General features: G+C 40.8%; 1 protein-coding gene across 3 annotated transcripts in view; it reads right to left on the reverse strand.

Moving 5' to 3' along the window:
• The window catches only part of NF1 (neurofibromin 1), a 168,252-nt gene extending 148,456 nt beyond the window's left edge, over positions 1 to 19,796 (reverse strand). For all 3 annotated transcript variants that reach the window (XM_084650627.1, XM_084650626.1, XM_084650625.1), the window contains exons 1-2: positions 19,562 to 19,796; positions 3,349 to 3,492 (exon numbers count right to left, since the gene is read on the reverse strand). In XM_084650627.1, the coding sequence (XP_084506753.1) occupies positions 3,349 to 3,492; positions 19,562 to 19,621 (204 nt within the window). In that variant the 5' untranslated portion in view covers positions 19,622 to 19,796. The remainder of the gene's footprint in view (positions 1 to 3,348; positions 3,493 to 19,561) is intronic.
• Positions 19,797 to 20,807: the final 1,011 nt, after the last annotated feature.

The following is a 20,807-nucleotide window of genomic DNA, read 5'->3' on the forward strand; positions in this document are numbered from 1 at the left end:
ATTGATGGTTCCTTCCTAGTTCCCAGCATGAAGTGAGTAAACTGTTTTGGTGTGAATGACATAAATTCAACAAAGATAACAAGGGACAGGACAGGCCGGCCAATTGGTATTGGAGATGCACTAGCAGACCAACTAGAGAGCCTAGCAAGTCCTTCACTTTCATGACCCCAAAATTCATTCAAAAGAATGACGGTTACACTTCTTTTAGAAGCTATTTTAGTAGCTATTACTGTTTGTCTAAAGTATCTGATTTCTTTTGAGCTGTATTTTATTGCCAACACAACACTTAACAGAACTGAGGTTTTCCACAAACCCATGGGTATAAACTTAGTTTGACTGCTGCAAAATTTAGCATAGACCACAGGAAGAAACACAAATACACTACCGGATCTTCAAAGCGGAGGCTGCATTTTAAATCTAGGATGCAAGAGTTTATCACATATTTAAAATGGCATACAATTTCACTACCAGCACCAATGACTAAGTATATCAATATTCAGACTGGAACAGCAAAACAAAGCAGAGAAGGGTTACACAAAAAATTTATTTAGTTCCACTGAGTGTTGATAGAACACACAGTAAGAAGCTTCTAAAAATGATGCGATAATTAAAACTGCTTGAAAGATTAGTTCAAATATCTGTAGGCTTTAGCTGAGAAGGAGGCTTGAAGCTCTCTCTTCTAAAGATGGAGTAGACTAATGGCACACAGTCTACTGGTGTGTCTGGTCTCCATTCTGAAGGAGTGCTTGAAAAATACTGATAGCTGGTTGGAGCATCTCATCCATTCTCTCTTCCTCAACCGTAAGAAAAATTAAGTCTTGCTATTGGGTACAGAACATTGATATGAAAAGACTCATTCTTCTATTTTTGCCCTTTATGTAGGAGTTCATTGGGAAGTACCAAGTCAGACTAATAATTTTTGTGCCATTTTCCATGAAAAGCAGTACTAAAAGTGGTACATGGCTGGTATTCCCTCAGAGACCTTTCTCACTCAGCTTATCCAGAACACCTTGTCCAGTTCTCTGGAATCCAAAACACTCAATTGAACTCTAGATTTCTCTACTTGGGTCCTTCTATTTGGCATAGAGCAAAGCTATGCTGAGTTGATAAGACTCAAGTGAATGGGGTGGGTATAGGGCACGCCACACATCCAAAGTTACACACTTTATATACGTGTACAAATTACACTGTATTTACTATACATTGAATCACATGTTTTTAGATTGGTTTGGTTACTTTGCAGGAACTAATCCCCGTACAGCACGTTCTCTCCATGTGCTGTTCACATAGAACCTGCGCTTTAATATTCCAGGTTCATCTTTGTCCATTGTTAGAAAACGGTTCCCTGGGTGTTCTTCCTCATATCTTAGATGGCTCAGACATTCTGCCTTTTTCAAGCTTATAATCTGTTTACCTCCCTAATTTTATCTTCCAAGAAATGAAGCCTCCTTCTAGGTATTAATTGCTCATGTCAGGCCAGGCCTCAACTACATACATCAGATAAAATACAGAATTTTTGTTTCTATTTGTATAGCTTACACTCTTATTTATCAAGACTCCTTACAACTGATATCTATAGAGTGGCTGATTTATTTTTGGGTTGGCACTATTAATTTTTATGTCCATTAGTGTAAGTATAGGCTACTCATTCTCTTGTTCTGGTGAGGACATATGTTCACATACTATTGGCCCTTTAGGGAGCCCACCCTGAGTGCTGTCATGATGGATCTGATGGTTTGGAAGTTGATCGCCCATGAAATGTGCTTCATTTCTTCTCCCGCCACTTTTTCAAAGTAACTGCAATTTCTCATCTTACCTGCCCCATGGTAATTTTTATTTTTCCTAGCACACACACTTAGGATCCTATTTAATAATTTTCCTGTGTTCCTCCCCACCCCCCTTTGTGTATTGCACCCTATCAAATTAGTTGTCAATGTTAATTTTATGAGAGTGAGGTTTCAATAATATTTTAGTATATTTCTGAAAGTGTTTCTATGTTCTGCCTTGTTGCATTTCACAAAAAACAGTGTAGAGGGAGACTGTTCATTTAATGTTACAAATTTGAGTTTGAAAGGGTTTTTCTGAAATTTGGTGGGAAGGTCTTCTTGAACCTTTTTCTGTCCCTTGACTTTAACCTGCTGCCCGCAAGAACTCAGTGTTAAGGAGGTCCAAGAAACACTGCAAGCTACATCAAGTGTCAGTCAGAGGGAGGAAATGTCAGGGGAACACTCCACTCAAGCTAAGCATCCCTTACTGGCCTCTAAGGCATGTGCTCAGGAGATTAACTCTGTAGGACTACCACTAGACCGAAGAGCCTTTTTCGAGCCTTTTCCTTCATGGTTCTCAGCTGATAATCTTGTATGGCTCCTGGATTTTTCTTTGTTTTAAAATGTAATTTATGAGATGGCAACTTGCAAATGACTGCACCATGCACTAATGTAGAATGTCTGAACAGATCCTGAAAAGAATCTAATGCCCTAGGTTTGTTTTAAATACTTGTTCATTTTTCCCCTCTTCCAATATTGCTCTTCCTGGCAGGACACATTCTAGCAGAAAGGATTAGAACAGCTCCCATCGCTCTGGATGATGTTTACTGGATACTTCTGCCCAAATGCCCTCTTCCTTCTCCTCCAAGGCCGCAAAATAGTGTCATTAGTTAAATGGCATGATTATGCAGCTGTACAGAAAGAACCCATTTCCCAGTGATCAAGTGCATCACTTACAAAATATATTCCACTTGGTTTGGAGAACAGATATCCAAGGATTGCTTACAAACCCAGGTTTAAGAGGGCATGTGTTGAGTTGTACCCCTAACCTAGCCATATGCACTTTTCCACCCTGTCCATTCCCTCAGTGACTGAGACCTTCTGGGTTATCCAATGCAGCATTACTAACAGTCTTCCTTTTAGACCTTAAAAAGAAAAGGAGTACTTGTGGCACCTTAGAGACTAACCAATTTATTAGAGCATAAGCTTTCGTGAGCTACAGCTCACTTAACTCACGAAAGCTTATGCTCTAATAAATTGGTTAGTCTCTAAGGTGCCACAAGTACTCCTTTTCTTTTTGCGAATACAGACTAACACGGCTGTTACTCTGAAACCTTTTAGACCTTGTTGCCCACGTTTCCCATAACTCTCACATGCAATGTGGATGCTCATTTCAATTTTGTTGGTAAACTTTACTGCATTTGAAGTTAAAAAAATAAAATAAAAAAATCAGTAAGTTAAATGCACAAAACGAAGCAGCAATCTGAGTCAATGTCAGACTAGACATTCTGCAAAGTTTCTGTAAATAAAAATTCATAACCATTTTCAAAAGCATCCAATAAACCAAACCTAGAAAACTTACCATATTGTTAACATTTTTTAAGATATTAGTGAGACCGCTTATGACCAGGGAAAACTTGTACTTGGAAATGTTTATGAGACATTCCTTATTATGTTCTGTGCTGACTTTGGTGTGGGTATTCTGCTGGCCAGCTTTTATGGGAAGCTGCAAAAAAAAAAAGTAGCATTACTTAGCATTTGTATATTAAGTTAGAGATTTACAGTTTTACAGGAAGGTTAAAGATACCTTGAGGCTTTATAGATTATGTTGTAAAACATTCTATTAAAGACAATCTTACAGTAACATATTATATTTTTCATCTTTTCCTGCTAGGGACATTTGCAGGAAGCAAAATCCAGATTCACCTGTTTTTACTGCTTATTTCTCAACTAAAGCCAAACATCTGTTCTGTGACAATTTCCAAACAAACCAAATTCAGTGTCAGAGAAGTATTATTACAAGTGAAAAGAAAAAAGAGGACTTGTGGCACCTTAAAGACTAGAAATTTATTTGAGCATAAGCTTTCGTGAGCTACAGCTTGCTTCAGCGGATGCATCTGATGAAGTGAGCTGTAGCTCATGAAAGCTTATGCTCAAATAAATTTGCTAGTCTCTCAAGTGCCACAAGCACTCCTTTTCTTTTTGCGAATACAGACTAACACGGCTGCTACTCTGAAACCTATTACAAGTGACTACGCAATGAAACTGCAGGCCTGTTTTCACAAAAATCTTCGCAAAAAAAGTATGTCTTTTGTATTTATGCAGCTAAACATGGACTTCAAAGCCTCCACTGAAACTTATGTCAGCATAAAAAGTATGACAATAGGATAAGCGAAATTCAGAGATCTATCCTGAGTGACAAACTCATTCAGGTCTAAGAAGCATTCCAATATTCACTGCAATTCCATCTAAGTGTTCCAGAAAGTTATCCGACACATCCACATCCATCAACAAGCAGCACAGCAGCATTGTGTGAAAGTACAAAGTCAGGCATCAGGCAATATCATAGCCACTTGCACGACAGCAATAAATTTCTAACGCCTCAGCACGTTTTAGTATACATTAAATCTATCCCCTTCTGAGACAGGAAAATTCCTCAAATCACACTGATGTGTTTAGTCTTAACACACTTCTTGAAAAGTGTTTTGACCCAATCTTTCCAAGCTCCATATCTTTATGTAATAACAAATGATGAGAAAGGAACTGAGTGTTTCGGCGAAGAAAGGAAATCTCAGACATATCCTAAGGCTAAGATTGTTTTCATAATCTAGAAGACTGTCATAAAACGTGTTAAATATGTTTTAACTAACGTACTAGCAAACATATTTTAGAAAAAACCTATTTTGAGTATAAACCTCAGTGTGACTTCGTGAATTCTCCTATCTCAGACAGGGATAGATTTAAAACACTCTACAGCATTCTGAGGAGCCAAGGGATGACCATGACCAGCTAACATTTTTTAAACACAATTTGCCTTGTCTAATTAGGTGCAAAGTCACATTTAAAGTTATGTTTAACTTTATTTTAAAATGCTCTCACTTTTTTCATCTAGACATGCTCTCGTGGCTTCAAACAGAGACTACAAAACCAATTCCTACCTTTGCATCCTTCATCTTTCAAAGAAAGCTATTTTTAAAACCATCCATTTTACACACTATGTTACAGCAGATTACATTGTGAAAAACTGACCCTATAGAGCTGGTACCGTGCTATGACAGAAGTATAATGGCATTAACTAACTGCACAGCACTAGGAACACAATATTAGCTACTGGTTTAAAGCTGTTCCATTAGGAAATCCTGATCGTCAGACTGAGAAAAAAAAAGTACCGTGTCAAGTATTCGCTGCAGGCGCATTCCACGTTAATGTATAGTACCACCTTTTACTAGATTTTAAATAAGACCTAGATTTTCTTCACATTGCCCAAGTATATCAGCAAAAGTCTTAGGTCATGACTACACTAGAGGCCTTTCAGCGGCACAGCTGTACCGATACTTCCTAAAAAGGCAAAAAATCCACCTTGTAAAACAGATCTTCCTTGGTCAGTCTAATAGGTGCAAGAGAACCCAGGTGGCTGAGGGGCACCTCTTTATTTTATAAAATAGTAAAAGTCAGCTAAATAAGTGAAATTGGAACACTATAAAATATTATGACTTCATCTATACCTGTAAAACCTAGCGGAGGAAAAAGAAACACAAAAGTAATTGCCCATAAAGACATACCTATGTATTCGTGAATGGATAAATAATCTCAACCCTTAACACATTACCTTGCATGTTCAAATTAAATTTAAGTTCATATTAACAGATAATTGATAGTCACTGAAATGTTTGGTATTAATAGTCACAAGTTAAGGCTCTTTAATCCTCACTGTTAGGATAACGAAAGATAATGGAAAAACAGATGCACTTTTGCATAGCACCTAGCAAAAAGACTGATTCTTGATTGGGTCCTTTGGTGCTACTGAAATACATAATAATAAAAGGAAGTAAAGGGTGAACTCTCAAAAATATGGTGATAAAAGATGCCAAAATACGAGGGATGATTACAAGCATAGGAGGACAGTTCTCATGTCCAAAAGTTTCAGCAGTGTCACTAAAATAATGCCATTGCAATCAAATTCTGTAACTTTTGGATTGGAAAGGCTATTCTTTAGATGTTCATTTGGGAAAATGTCAGGCCACCTCTCTTCACTAAAACTAAATACTACAAGATCACTCAAGTCAAAAGGTGAGCATCCCTCAAGTGCTTAAAGAACTCTTAGAGAAATGTTGATAGTTTTAAAGTACAACAATTCCCTAACGAAGAAGGAATCGGTTGCAGTGTTGCCAGTTATATGCGCTCTAGATGTCCAAGTGTGAGCTAAGCATGGGCTCTAGGACCCTGCAAGACAGGAGGGTCTCAGAGCCCAGGCTCCAGGCTAAGCCCGGACATCTACACCTCAATTCAACAGCCCCTTTACCTCAGCCGGCGTCAGCTGGCACAGACCAGCCGTGGGTTGTTAATTGCAGTGTGGACAAACCTTGCGAGATACTACCTCACCCAACTTGCCTAATAACTTTTAAAGAGGACATTTTAGTTGTATACAAGTCATTGATATTTAAACTTTTGGTATGTCTAAACTTTTCTGACTGACTCAAGTCAGGTACTCAGTTGGCAAGATAAATGTTTCCTCCCATCTTTTCCATAAATCAGATACATAGATTAATGCAAGTACAATTTTGGGATCATAGATTTAACAAAAATGAAATGTTACGAATTCTACAACAGTGAAAGCTAAAATTTTTCAACTTTATTCAGAAAAGTGACTTCCAAAGAGGATCTTCTACACCAAATAGTAAAAGTTAGACTTGAGCTGCAACTAGTCCAGCACAGATAACAGAAAACTCAGAGTAACTCAACAGATATTAATCCTATTCTGAACACTAGACACTTTGTTTCAAGCTGTACTCAGTAAATTCTTCAAAGGTCACAGACAAATCATGTCCCTTGCGTGCAGTTTACCAGAGTCAGTTAAAGAAGTATCAGACCACATTAAAATGTAGGAAGAAGTACTTTGTTGAAATTCACTTTATGGAAGCTTTATATTTAAAAAAAAGACAACAGATTAGGGAAACAAGAATGCAATCAACGCATATATGTTTCCGAATTATACACACACACTTTGGATTTAGAGCAGACTCTAAGTATCTCAATTTCAATTATAAAATATCAAATATTTAAAATGTTTTTTTCTGTTTTTTTAACTGGATTCCACAAGAACATTCCGTAAATGCATTCTGAAATTCTGAAAAACATAGATGTTCAAAGATGTTTCATGGCTTCAAAAAGGATGTGAACTGGAAACCCAGTCTCTCAAAATGCCACAGAACTTAAGAACTAAAGGAAAAATGCCAAGCAGTTAATATGTCTAAAAAAAACTATCAAGTGCTTAAAGGTTTTTGGTCATCACTGAATAAAGTTGCAGTATCTTAACCCTTCATTTATCATATTAAAATGTATAAACTTCCTTTTAACACAAAAACAGTAAGAAAAAAAGTTGCATTTGGTCTGGGTATCTAAACTCTGGAACAACTGATCTAGCCATCAAAGAATGTCTTTAAGCCCAGAGAATTTTTAGGTCATGAAAATTATGACTATCCTGCCCATGTATCTTGACATGAAAGTCTGCAATATAATTCTATACTGAATAACTGTTTAACAGCTGTACCATAACCTGACTTGATAGTAGAGGTCATTGTACCTGCTCAGTGCCTGAATGCCAGCAGGGGACAAGTGAGGGTACAAAGGAAAATGAGGCACAATGCTGTAACCACTCAGTACAGAAAAATTGCTCATCTTTCTGCAACTGTGCTTGTTTCCCCCACCCAACCCCTCTTCCAAATCTGTTCTAGAAAGCTAGTGAGATCAGGTTCCAATGCTGGTTAAAAACACATTTATTTCTGTTTCTGTAGTTCAAAATTAAATCCCACCTGTAGGGGAATTTGGTATGTGCATATTTTCTAATGTTAATCCTGCTTGTGCTGGGCTGTTTTTTTAAACTTGTGTGGCACTGTACATAGAACACACACTTCGTTTTACCGGCTAAAATAGCAATAAATTATGCTATTTTATAGAAGCATTTACAAGATTGAGAAAATATTGAACATTAAAAATGTATTTAATCTCTTCCCCCCCCTCCCCTCCCCAAGTTGGAGGTGGCAATGACATTTAATTTTTCAGATCAATGTTTTGTTTAATGCTACCTTTTAAAATTGTATGGTTTTGGTCGACTTGAAAAATTAATCACCATTAGTTTTGCGAGTTTCTTGGGAGAACGTCAGCAGTTTGCGCTAGACTGTTTTAATGTCATGCTGACTTGAACCTGCGAGATGGCTTAAAAATTGGAATTTTTATCATGGTCTAAAAAGCTTGAAGTTGTTTCTTTCATTGCTAAACTTATTGGAGTTGAATACAACGCCAAAAGATGTTGATAAACTAACACTACTTCACAAAACACTGAGCACAGGAATGTCAAACTAATCAAATCAGTAATGGTCAAGGCTGGGTCTACACTTAAAATACTGCAGTGGTACAGCTGCTCGCGCTTCAGTGAAGATGCCAGGAGAGCTCCTCCCATGAATATAGTTAAATCCACTTCCATGAGAGGTGGTAGCTATGTTGATAGAAGCCCTCCTGTTGACACAGTTGATTGGAAGTTAGGTCAGTATAACTGTCACTAAAGGGTGTTGATTTTTCACACTCCTGAATGACTTAGCTATACCAATATAAGTTTATAGGGTAGACCTGGCTCAAGTGTCATTTATTTAATAACCCTCTTCTCAGTGTAGATCATTCTTAAAACATTAAGAAACTAAGAGCTAAGAAAAATTAAGGGGAAAAAATTGGTTGGCACCAATCTTTCCTGAACCCCCTCTTCTGGCCTTTAAACAACTTCCCAGTCTCAACAAGCTCATCATCAGAAACAAGCCCCCCACAGACCAGGATACACCAAACTCAATGCAGCACCAGACCCTGCCAGAACAGATGCAAAATCTGCAGATATATCTCCACTGCTACAATGATCAGCAGGGATCCTAGAAATCAGCTGACCATGGAAAAACGTAGAATTTGTATTTGTTTCTTTAAACAGAGAATCTTTAGCTTTTACATTTTGTGAAAAAATTAAAACATACACAGTAGAACCCTGTTTATCTGAGTCTCCATTATCTGGCTCACCATATTAATTGAACCAGAGCTGACGGCCCAAGCCCTGGGCAGTGAGCCTCCAGGCTCTCTATTGTGGCTAGGGGAAACTGAAGTTCAGCGTTTCATTTTAATCACTGAAAAACACACATTTTTATAGAGTTTTTTAATCGCGGAAAACTAGGATCCCTGATGATCAATCCCCCTGTGACACACCTGTCAAGATCTATGGGTCCCACACATGCCTATCACAACATGTGGTGTACCTCATCCAGCGCTCCAAATGCCTGAAGTGAAATCTGACAATCACTATGCTCTCAAGTCAACTCACACAGAAAAATGATAAAAGACCAAAAACAGCCTATCACCCTTGGGCAAGTACTTTTGACAAAGCAATCACTCCACATCTGACCTCTCAGTCTTCATCCTCAGAGGAAACCTGTATAAAAGGCAAGCCTGGGAACTTAAATTCATAACTCTGCTGGACTCTTGAAAACCATGGACTTAACAGACACACTGATTTTATGGCGCAGTATAACAATACAAACAATTGCCCTCTTCATTTTAAATGGTCTCCTACAGCATGTCCCACCTTGCATTTAGCTCAAGACAATGTGGTTACCTTCTCCAGACCTGAAGAAGGGCTCTGTGTAGCTCGAAAGCTTGTCTCTTTCACCAACAGAAGTTGATCCACTAAAAGATATTACCCCAACTATCTAGGAACTCATATCCTGGAACCAACATAGCTATAACATTGCAAGCGAGTGTATTAATGTCATTACAGGAGTACGTGAAACCAAAATGCTTATAGTTAAATATATTTATTATACAAAAAGTATAGCCTGAGGGTTAAAGGAAGAGGCTTCCTACAATGCTTTTATTTTCATTATTATAAGGAAAATAATGAAAAAGGGAAAAATAGAACCTGAAGGATACGTCGTCAGACTGAAACCTGAAACTAACAACTTGCACATTACTACCTACCCAATCCAAACTACATAGTGGACATATTTAAGCCCAAACATAACAGAATGGCAAAGGTTAGGAGAGTCACAAATCTAAAGGAAGACTGATCTAAGCAAATGCAGCAGTTGCCCTCACAGATCTGAAGAGGAGCACAGTACCACTCTGGAAGAAGCACAATTCCTATGCTCTATAAGTTATTGTATCAATTTAACTATATTGGTAAATAAATAAATATCAATAAATATCAATATAATCACCTTTGTAAAACTATAACCGCATCCACAGTAGGGGCGTGCACTGATTTAGTCAGATCTGTTTCTAAACAGATGGCTAAAATCAGTACAAAAATGGAGTATAGACAAGCCCCAAGAGAACTAGAAGAATATTGTTTATTCACGATAAAAGGAACAACGTTGCTGGTAGTTCAGTATTTTGTCCTGTTCCGTGGAGAAGTGGAAATGAGGGTTGTGACAGAAAAAATAGGAAGATGACACTAGCTGGGTCACACCTATAGTTTTCCTTCTATTCAAACTTTCAAGTTCTTAACCTTATAGGACCTCATTGCAGGAGGAAACCAAAAGGAAAAGCCATAAAGTAGTTTTGTAAAGAAGTCTCAACAATAAAATGCCAGGTTATGTTGACAACCATGTTAGAACAACAGAAATGTAAGAGGAGAAGGGACCTCAAGATGTCATCAAGTCCAGCCTGCTGCGCTGAAGGCAGGACCAAGTAAACCTAGACCATCCCTGACAGGTGTTTGTCCAACCTGTTCTTACATACCTCCAATGATGGGGATTTAACATATTCTCTTGGAAGCCTGTACCAGTGCTTAACTACCCTTATAGTTAGAAAGTTTTTTCCCCCAAAATCTAACCTAAATTTCCCTTGCTGAGGATTAAGCCTATTACTTCTTATCCTACCTTCAGTGGATATGGGTAACAATTGATCACCATCTTCTTTATAACAGCCCTTAGCATATCTGAAGACTTATCAAGTCCCCCCGTCAGCCTTCTTTTTCAAGACAATACATGCCCAGTTTTGTTTTTTTAAACCTTTCCTCATAGGTCAGGTTTTCCAAACCTTTTATCACTTTTATTGCTCTTCTGGACTCCCTCCAATTTGTCTTCATCATTCCTGAAGTGTGGTGCCCAGAACTGGACACAGTACTACAGCTGAGGCCTCACCAGTGCCGAATAGAGCGGAACAATTACATCCCATGTCTTACATATGACACTCCTGTTAATATACCCCAGAATATTAGCTTTTTTTGCATCTCCAACACATTGTTGACTCATTCAGTTTGTGATCCACTATAACCCCCAGACCCTTTTCTGCAGTATTAATACTGCTGAGTCAGTTATTCCCCATTTTGTAGTTCACCATTTGATTTTTTCTTCCTAAGTGTATTCCTTTGCATTTCTCTTTATGGAATATCATCCTGTTGAATTCAAAATGACCCTGGAAAATTATAATTCTGTCTCCCAAGTGTTTGCAACACCCCCCCCCCAGCTTCATATAATGTAGGCACACTCTCCAGTCCATTACTCAAGTCCTTAATGAAAATATTGAGTAGAGCTGGAACCAGGACTGATCCATAAGGGACCTCACTAGATACACCCTCCCAGTTTGATAACAAACCATGGATAACTAGTCCGAGTACAGTCTTTCAATTAGGGATGTAAATATTGTTTACAGCACCACCCGCCCCCTCAGCCTGCCACACTCGACAGCAGCAGCCAGCAGCGGCCTGGGCCCTGACGGTGTCCAGGGGCTCAGTGGAGTCTCCCGGGGGGACGAGGGGTCTTGCGGGGGTGGCGGGGCAGGGCAGCAGGACGCAGCAGCTGCTCCCTGAGCAGGGGGCCCGTGTCTGTAGGGGAGGGGATGTGCCCACCCAGGGTCCCTGTGCTGGTTCCTGGCGGGGAGCGAGGCACCCAACCCTGGAAGCCAGCACTGACAGCCCGAGAGTACAACGCGTTCTGACTGCTCCTGGTCCACGCTGTTCTGGGCTCCCAAGCCACCGCCATGCAAGGTCAGCTCGGTTTGTCCTGCCCTGGGCACTGCCACTGAGTGGGGAGAGGGATAAGGATAGGGAAGAGGTAGATTTGTTAATGCACATGGTGTGCTCAGATGTGGAGGTAGGGAGTGCAGCTGGGTTGAGGGAATGACAGCGCAAGTAGGGATGTAAAATGTCACAAAATTATTTTATCAATCTGCTTTAAACATTATCAGCAATATATTAACAATAAGACTAATATTTATCTGTTAATCGGTTAACCGTTTGATATTTTACATCCTACTTTCAACCAGTATATTTTATTCTAATATACCAATGTAGAACATAGAAAGCACAACAACGTATAGTAAATACACAAGTCTCTTGCAAGCTTCATTGGTAGAAGCTGAAGAATCTTTATATAGACTTACTTGTTAATGCAAGCTCTCCGATGATCAAAACTTATACTCTAATGTAAACAGTACACAAATGAATTTCCATACCTAACTTCTAAAATGCTTTCTACCTATTTAAGATTTCTTCTGACTTTGCTATGGTTATTTTATCATTATCAAATCTGTCCAAGAATCTAACAATTCTTAAGAGGTAACAATAGAAATTTGCTATTGGCGGAGGAAAATGTACGGTCTACGCTGGGTCACTAGACTTTCAGCTTTCTATTTTACACTTCCAAAAGACAAACAAAATATATAAATCTTGAAAAGTGCTGGAGTTGGAAACCAAGTCTCAAGAAAATAGAAGCATGCAAACAAAGTCAACCCACTTATTCTCCACTTTTAAACTAAGTTTTCAACAGATTTTGTTTCTTATTTTAATTATGCAGGAGATGCACATTCCCCTTGCAAACTGCAAAAGGAAAGCGATACGAGGTTCTTCCAACTTTGGGTTTATAAAAAATAAAAGTTCAAAACCCCTTCACAGAAATAGGTTATTTAAAGAATAAAGTTAGTCAGATTCACAGATGCTTAGCAGCATAAACTGCCTACTACTGGTATCTTAGAAAATACTCCTAGAATGCCATTTCAATACCTTTTTCCACATCCCCACAGAATGTCACATGGTAGTTTACTGAAGGCTTTAAGCATTAATGTGCTATAAATTAACAACTGTTCCACAAGGGTGCCTGGTAGCCTCAGATCATCTGGCCTATTTTGTATCTACAATGGTATATACCACATGGTCTGCCATGTTGCTCTAGAGGATTATCACAACTTTCTCTGTGCCTTTGACCCTGTCCACATGCACTCACTTTTTTACCTGTCTCCTCTAGCAAGGGAAGCACTTCATTCCTTTCAAAAGTGCCAGGCAGTAACTTGTCAGATTTAATAGTGAAAAACCAATTTAAGTGTTTATTGGCAATTTACAGAAGAGAAAGTAAACAGATATAAAAAGGCATTTAAAAACATACTTCATAGGATCTCTACAGTTAGATCCTGAAAGATGGCGTTAAGACTTAAAAGCAGATTCTACTAAAGAACTTACATAGCTGTTGCACTGGGCAGAGCAGTGTGGTCTCTGACAGCATACTAGACTGTAATATTTTGGGGAGTGGCATCCCATTAGAGGAAGAAGTGCCTATATCCTCAGACACCTTAGCTAAGGGTCTCTCCTCTCCTATGCAGATGTCAAGTTATTAAGAAAATAAATATCTTTTGTAAGTGTGCCAAAGAAACTTTTGCATTAGTTCCACATACTCTTGTTTAAATACACAAAAATATAAAATCCTTTTCCTAAAACGTGGACATTGATAGCAACTGTATCTAATTAAAAATTGATAGCATTGATTGTCTTGATCACGCATTTCCAAGATATTCCATTCTACCAATTTTACACAGGTAAACAAAGAACCATGAAAGTTTCTTTATTAACTGATATTTGGAATAAAGACAAGGTTTAATTATTTCATTTTAGCAAAAGTTTACCTTTAACACCTTTACTTTCAGTGTTCGAGACATGCATAAAGTCCATTAACACTTTAAATGGAAAAAGTGACCATTTCAACTTTTGCATGAATGCCAGCATACACTTCACAGAATTTCAAGGATTAAAAAGTGGACATACTAAATGCAGCCTGGCAAAAGCTCTGAACTATAAACCAGTAAATTCACAAACACTAATATTTTTTTTTTAAATGAAAGTAATCACAAAGTTCACTATTGCTAGGCCCATGACACAACAGTCAAATAGAATGGATATTATAAGTAGGATCTTCTGAAAACAAGTTTTTCAGCAGAAAACTTTTTGAAAATAAACAAATTCAAGTGTGTTCAAGATTCAACTCCAAGCCCCTCTTCAAGTATAAGCTGGCTTCAGTCTCTCTCCTCCCCCTTCAAATAAAGGTACTGACATCTGGAAAGAAAATTTCTAGTGGAAATGCAGTAATGACAATCCTTAACAGCATGCATACATACATTTGAAAACATCTGCTTATTCCCCTTCTACAGAAGGATCTACACAAACAGATTTTATGGCAACACATGGGTGTTTTGGACTCAGAGGGGAAGAGATAAAAAGCACTCTCCTTCAGTCAGTATCAGTGTTGTCTGGGACTGATCGAAAGCCCATAATGTCAATGGGTGTTTTTCCACCAACTATAAATGGGCAGAGGATTAGGTCCTGAGAGCTCATGGTTCAGTAAAATAATCTTGCAAGGTAGTACGTGGCAAAAAACAATAGACTTCAGAAAATACTACTTTGTTCTACTTCTTAGTAAGGATTTTAATAAAAGGGACAACTTAAAGTCTTATGCTGTAAACAAATGTTATCTTTAGCTATATATACTAACACAAACTTATTCTATTCTACGTAGGTTCTTACATTGCCATGATCACTGTAGCATCTAAGGACTTTCCAGCAGCACATTAAGTGACGTGACTAACACATGTCTATCATGTGTGGAACAGTCTCTCCTATCTTCTCCCCAGAGGAAGATGTGTGTGTGTGGTGAAGCATTTTGGGTTGGGGCTCGTTTTTAAATGTCCTTGCTGCTCTGTGTTTATGTTAGAGAAAACAGGTTGAAGAAGTGCGCCTTGCGGTTGGCATAAAAAGTGAGGGTTTGCGATGGTCCTTAGCTCCTAGACGAGTTCGTTCCAGTCCGAGAACAGCCTCCAAGAAAGTTCTGCATTCGACACAGACAAGCTTTACCTATATGGTAGAAAGTTCCATTGTGCCTGAGGAGCTGAGTTTTCTTGGAATGTTTTCACATGTCGTTTGTTACTATTTGTGGTCACTTTGCTGAGATGCAAAAAAATAATGAAAAATTAATCCATGAAATCAGGTTCACTTTCATATTCTTGGTGCTGTGACAGATTTCAAAAACAACAAGATGATATTTATTATCTTTAAAACAACTCTTAATTCTATTAGTTCTGAGTTTCATAAAAGCTCATTTTTAAACACTAGAAATGTGGGACTATAGTTGACAGTGTCCATTTAACTATAATCCATTTAATAAAGGGTTTCTTTCCTTAATTTATATTACGGAGAGAAAGAAGTCGCTTAATTCTTCTAACCCATCCTACTGCCAGGATTCTGCCCGTACTTATACTTGGTAGGGCTTAATAGTCTAGTTTTAAATGCCTCAAGTAATGGGGCTACCATTATTCTGTTTGGGGAGACCTATTTGACCTAATAGGTTTTCCCTCTACCTAAAATGTGATATGCTCTAAAAAAAAATGCTATGAAAATATTTTAAAAAATTAAAATTCAAAAGTAGACTGACTTTTCTATAGGAAAGTCCTAAAATTCATTTATTTTAGGGAGGTCTTATTATGTTTTGGAATATTTTTGCTTGTTTATTAATGGTTATTGCACCTGTAGTGATTAGAGGTGCTTTAAGTTACAAAAACATGGAAGATACAAATATATACTCCAACCTAAAACTGCTTGCCAGTCACCAGTAGGCCTTAGGAGACCAAATCTTAAAAATATACCAAACAAAAACTAGAAAGATACCCAAATAAGATGCAAAACAAAACAATCCAATACTAAGCAAAATGAATGAGCCTTACATCAGGGCCTGAAGCTTGCCCAACTTGGACTCTGGCAGACCACCAAGAGGAGAAAATTACAAAGGCAGAGATGCTTGACATGAAAGCGCTGCTGTCAAACCTGGATAGTTTTACCACAGCATTCCAGCCGATCTCAATTACTGCAATGGAGAACTGAGAAAGAGTCATCTCATATCTGAGTCCTAGACCACTCAGGTAATAAAAATTTCTAACAGATCGGAAGTCAGCATACTCCTGAAATCTCAGCACTATGTACTCCGCTATGTCCTGGCCCCACTCATGTGATAAGAAGTTGCTTTCTGCACCAGCTGAAGCCTCCAGGTGGTCTTCAAGGGTATCTTGAAGTAGACCACATTACAATATCTGAAAATCAAAGATGATTGGGGGTGGGAGAGAGCAGCACACAGCTCTGAAAAATGTATTCAGCAGCCAGATGTTGACTGACCTACAATGCCAACCCACACTTGCCAGTCATTTTAATCATACAGAATCATACCCACAACAGGTGTTCTGGTTAGCAAAACATTTATGAAAATAAACAAGAGCTGACAAGTTTGCTCTGATTTTTTTTTTTGTTTTGTTTCTTTAATATAAGAAAGTCCTGATTGCTCAATAAAATACTGTTTTAGTCACTTTGAAATAATAATACCGGACTTTTTACAAATGAATGGAAACACTGTCTGGGTAACTACATCTATCTTTCACTGAAATCCTATTTTGTAAATTTTTAAAACAAAACCTGAGCAAATAATATTTTGCTGTTTCTGAAAACAGCAAACAAGAGTTTTCCTTTTTAGTCAGTAACAAACATACTCCTGGTATAATATGCAATGTTAGTTCACCTCCTTCAATGATGGTATCAAAACTTCCTGCACACAGAAGTAAAGAAACCTGAAAATGCATTACTAGCACTGTAAAAAAGGAAGTGAAGATTGTATGCATTGGACTACAGGCACTGTACTTCACTGAAGAGTAATTCGAACTGGCTTCTCAAATTAGCAGCTGCTGGGCAGTCAAAGATGCAACCAGGGGATCAGTGTTCACCGTTGTACCATTATTGGCTGGTCATTCACATAGCTGTTTTAGTAGCAGTTCAGGGACTGGCTTATTATCCATCCACAATTCATAAGTAATACCTAAAAGAAAGTTAAGGAGTAAGAATATCCTAACAGGTTTACTCTGATCTGCATTCCAAAGTCACCTTTCCAACATGAAGATCACTCTCAGAATGGGCCAAGCCAATGAGAAGAAATCTCAAAACTTGAAAACCTCAACATGAAATTAAGTAAGGTGGAAAGGGGAAATATTTTTCAGCATAATATTTCAAAAAGTTTCAGAATATTAGTGTATCATCGTGGACTCTTTGCTTTATTCCTAAGTGTCTTATCAAATTTGTGAAAAACCAATAACTATAAGCTTCTTAAACCAGATGGGAATTAAGCAATGAATTGATTTCAATAGTCCTGTAAGGCATACCTATCATGCAAACTGGAAGACAATTGCAATCAACATTCTTTTTCAATGGAACTGTAACTCCAGTATTCCAGCTAACTCACAATTGAAGAGCTTTGTTTCTAAGGAAGTAGGAAAGGATTCCTCTTGTATACGTACCCTTAATTATTCCATAAAGTGTATGAGAAAATACTTGTTTAAAAAGATCAAGTCCTTAACTCCTAACAGATGTTGGCAAGCCCAATTCCACAATATATATAACAAAACAAACGATAAAGCCTAAGGCCTTTTAACACCAGTACACAAAGAAAAGTTTTCTTGCATTACTGGGAGCATAATTAGTACCATTCCTTTTAAACTTACTGAAAATAAAAGCTCTGTGATTCAAGGTAATCCAAAAAGGAGTTTACTGTGCAAAATAACAGGCTCCAAAGCATGCTACATTATAGTTATAAAAAATCCTCATCATATTGACTGCTCAAAAAAAAATTAAAGAGAAGCACAAAGATTTTCTTGCAAAGAAACTATATTCATATCTGTTTTTAAAAGAAAGGTAAAAGCGAAAGTCTTATCTTTACAGGCCACCAATCTTTTCTACAGGTTATCAACACTAGACAATACTGCTAAGAAATATTTAGAGCCAAGGCAGATGAGCAGAATTCAACCTCCATAATCAGCTTCATGTTTACTATGGATAAGTATACACAGTGGGGTATCTTATACTCTCCCCCCAATCACAGGAAGGATCTATTCAAGTACAGCAAAAGGAGAAAACAAAGAAACAAATGAGTCAACCTAAACCAAGTCCTGGCTTACATGTCAGAAAGGCATTTGGGGGAAGAGAAAGGAATGTGCAGTCTAAGAACTAACATTGAGATCAACTGGGAATGTCTGTGCAGCCATGTAGTCCCAATGAGCAGTCTCGCCATGTGGATCAGAGAAATACATACAGTCACAAGCCCCAGACCAAGAAATTGCTCTTCCTTCCAACCACAAAACCTTCAGTGAAAATCCCTTCCAAAGGCATTGACTCTTATAACGAAGGAGAAAAGCCTAACACTGAAACAATATATACACCCGGGACCCTCCCCCAACCCAGCTGCCTTTGTTTGGTGTTTCCAATTGATTGGGATGCAGTTTCATATAAACATTCACTTTATCCCTCCCCAAACTCCTCACTTTTGAAGCTTTAATCCCCCCCCTCTCTCAATGACAATGAGACAAGTTAAATAAATAAAAATTAATACTGAGCAAAAACTTTAGGTGATTTTTCAGAGGGGCTGGGGATGGAACTGACAAGGAAAAGGACAACTGAGATAGCCACCCCCACCCCCTTTTGTATTTAGAGGAAGCTAACAATTAAAATGACCATATAACCCAGGGGAGCCACCCCACCATCGGGGCTGGGATCATCCATCCGGAAATGAGTGGGAGGCAATTTCACCAGTAAGGGGATAAGATGATTCGGAGACTGGGGATGGACAAGCAAGAAGTACCCAGGCCCCACCCTCCCGTAAACACTCTGCCGATCATAGTGGCCGTATCTAACCACTGGGGGGGAGGGGGAGTCACTGCTGCCCGACCCCCAATCTGTGAAGGGGAAGAAAGCAGCAGCCCCTCATACCGTCTCCCACGGAGCCTAAGCTAGGTAGGAACAGCCCCCACTAAATATTGCCCCCCCCGCCCCAGGTCTATGTCCAGTGCAATGTGGAGCTGCCCCCCAGATCCCCTCCACCCCAGAAGAGAGGCACCCTATAGCGCCTCCCTCCCACTCCCCACCCTCGGTCACCCCAGCCCGGGCGGTGGGGGAGGAAGCGGGAGGGGAGCAAGCAAACGACAACCCCTATCCCCTCCACAGCGCTGAGAAGCGGGGAAGGAAGCCGGAAGCAGCCCCCCGCCCCAGTCCATAGAGAGAGCAGGCCCCTGCCCCAAGAGGGGAGCGGCGCCCCCAGCCCAGGGAGCGGGCACGGCCCTCGCCCCCACCCTTCCCCTGGGGAGGCCGCTCCCCCCTCCCAGGCCCCCATCCTCCCACGGCCCCCTCAGCCCACGTCGGGAGCAGGCCCCCGCCCCCCCGGCGGCCCCCTCCTTCCTTCCTTCCCTCCCGTTACCTGCTCGTCGAAGCGGTTCACCACGGCCTGCACCCACTCCACCGGCTTGTGGGCCGCCATGTCCCGCCGCCTGCCGGGGCGGGGAGGGTCTGTGGGTCCCGGGCTAGGTCTCGGCTCCTCAGCTCCCCGCAGCCATCAGAGCTCCGAGGCCGCCATGACACCCCACCGGAAGCAGGAGCCCAGTCCGCCCCCACCGCCAGCCCAGGCAGCAGCCGAACGCGCGGCCGGGGCCTGGGGGGGGGCATTTGGAAAGCGCATGAGCAGGGCCTGCACGCCTGCGCCGCGAGAGCGGGAGCCAACCCTCAGCGCGCATGCGGGAAAAGGAGAAGTTGCGCGTGCGCCGTGGGCCGGCAAGGGGGGGGCATTCCTGGGATAACGGAAAGGACAGTGCGCATGCGTCTAAATGGGGGCGAGGGAGAAATAAATTAGGATTGTGTCCCCCTGCCCTGTCACTGACCCTGGGAGGGAGCTCTGCTTTCCTGACACACACCCCACCCCCGTCACTGAGTCGGGGGGGGGGCTCTGATTCTCTCGTGGAGCCCCGTCACCAACTGTGGGGGGAGGCTCTGATCTCTTAACACCCCCCTGCTGCCCTGTCACTGAGCCTTGTGGGGAGCTCTGCTTTCCTGACACCCCCCCTGCCCTGTCACTGAGCCTGAGGGGGGAGCTCTGCTTTCCTGACACCCCCCCTGCCCTGTCACTGAGCCTGAGGGGGGAGCTCTGCTTTCCTGACACCCCCCCTGCCCTGTCACTGAGCCTGAGGGGGGAGCTCTGCTTTCCTGACACCCCCCCTGCCCTGTCACTGAGCCTGAGGGGGGAGCTCTGCTTTCCTGACACCCCCACCCTGAGCCTGGGGGGAGGGGGCTCTGATCCCCCCCCCAGCCGTGTCTGAGCCTGTGGGGGGTAGGGGGATGAGGCTCTAATCCTCTCACCCCCAGCCCTGTCACTGAGCCTGGGGGGAGCTCTGATCCCCTCCTGGAGCCCTGTCACCCAGTGGGGGAGGGGGCCTCTGATCTTTTAACACACCCACTGCCCTGTCACTGAGCCTGCGGGGGAGGCTCTGATCCCCTCCTGGAGCCCTGTCACCCAGTGCGTGTGGGGGCTCTGATCTCCCCACCGCAGCCCTATCACTGACCCTGTGGGGGGGGGAAGGACTCTGATCCCTTCCCCCCTAGGCCTGTCACACTGATCCTCCTCTACTGATCACTCCCTCCCCTTTTTCCCTCCACCTCTAACTTTCTCCTTG

The sequence above is a fragment of the Lepidochelys olivacea genome (assembly GCF_965140295.1).
Source record: "Lepidochelys olivacea isolate rLepOli2 genome assembly, chromosome: 17".
Lineage (NCBI taxonomy): Eukaryota > Metazoa > Chordata > Testudines > Cheloniidae > Lepidochelys > Lepidochelys olivacea.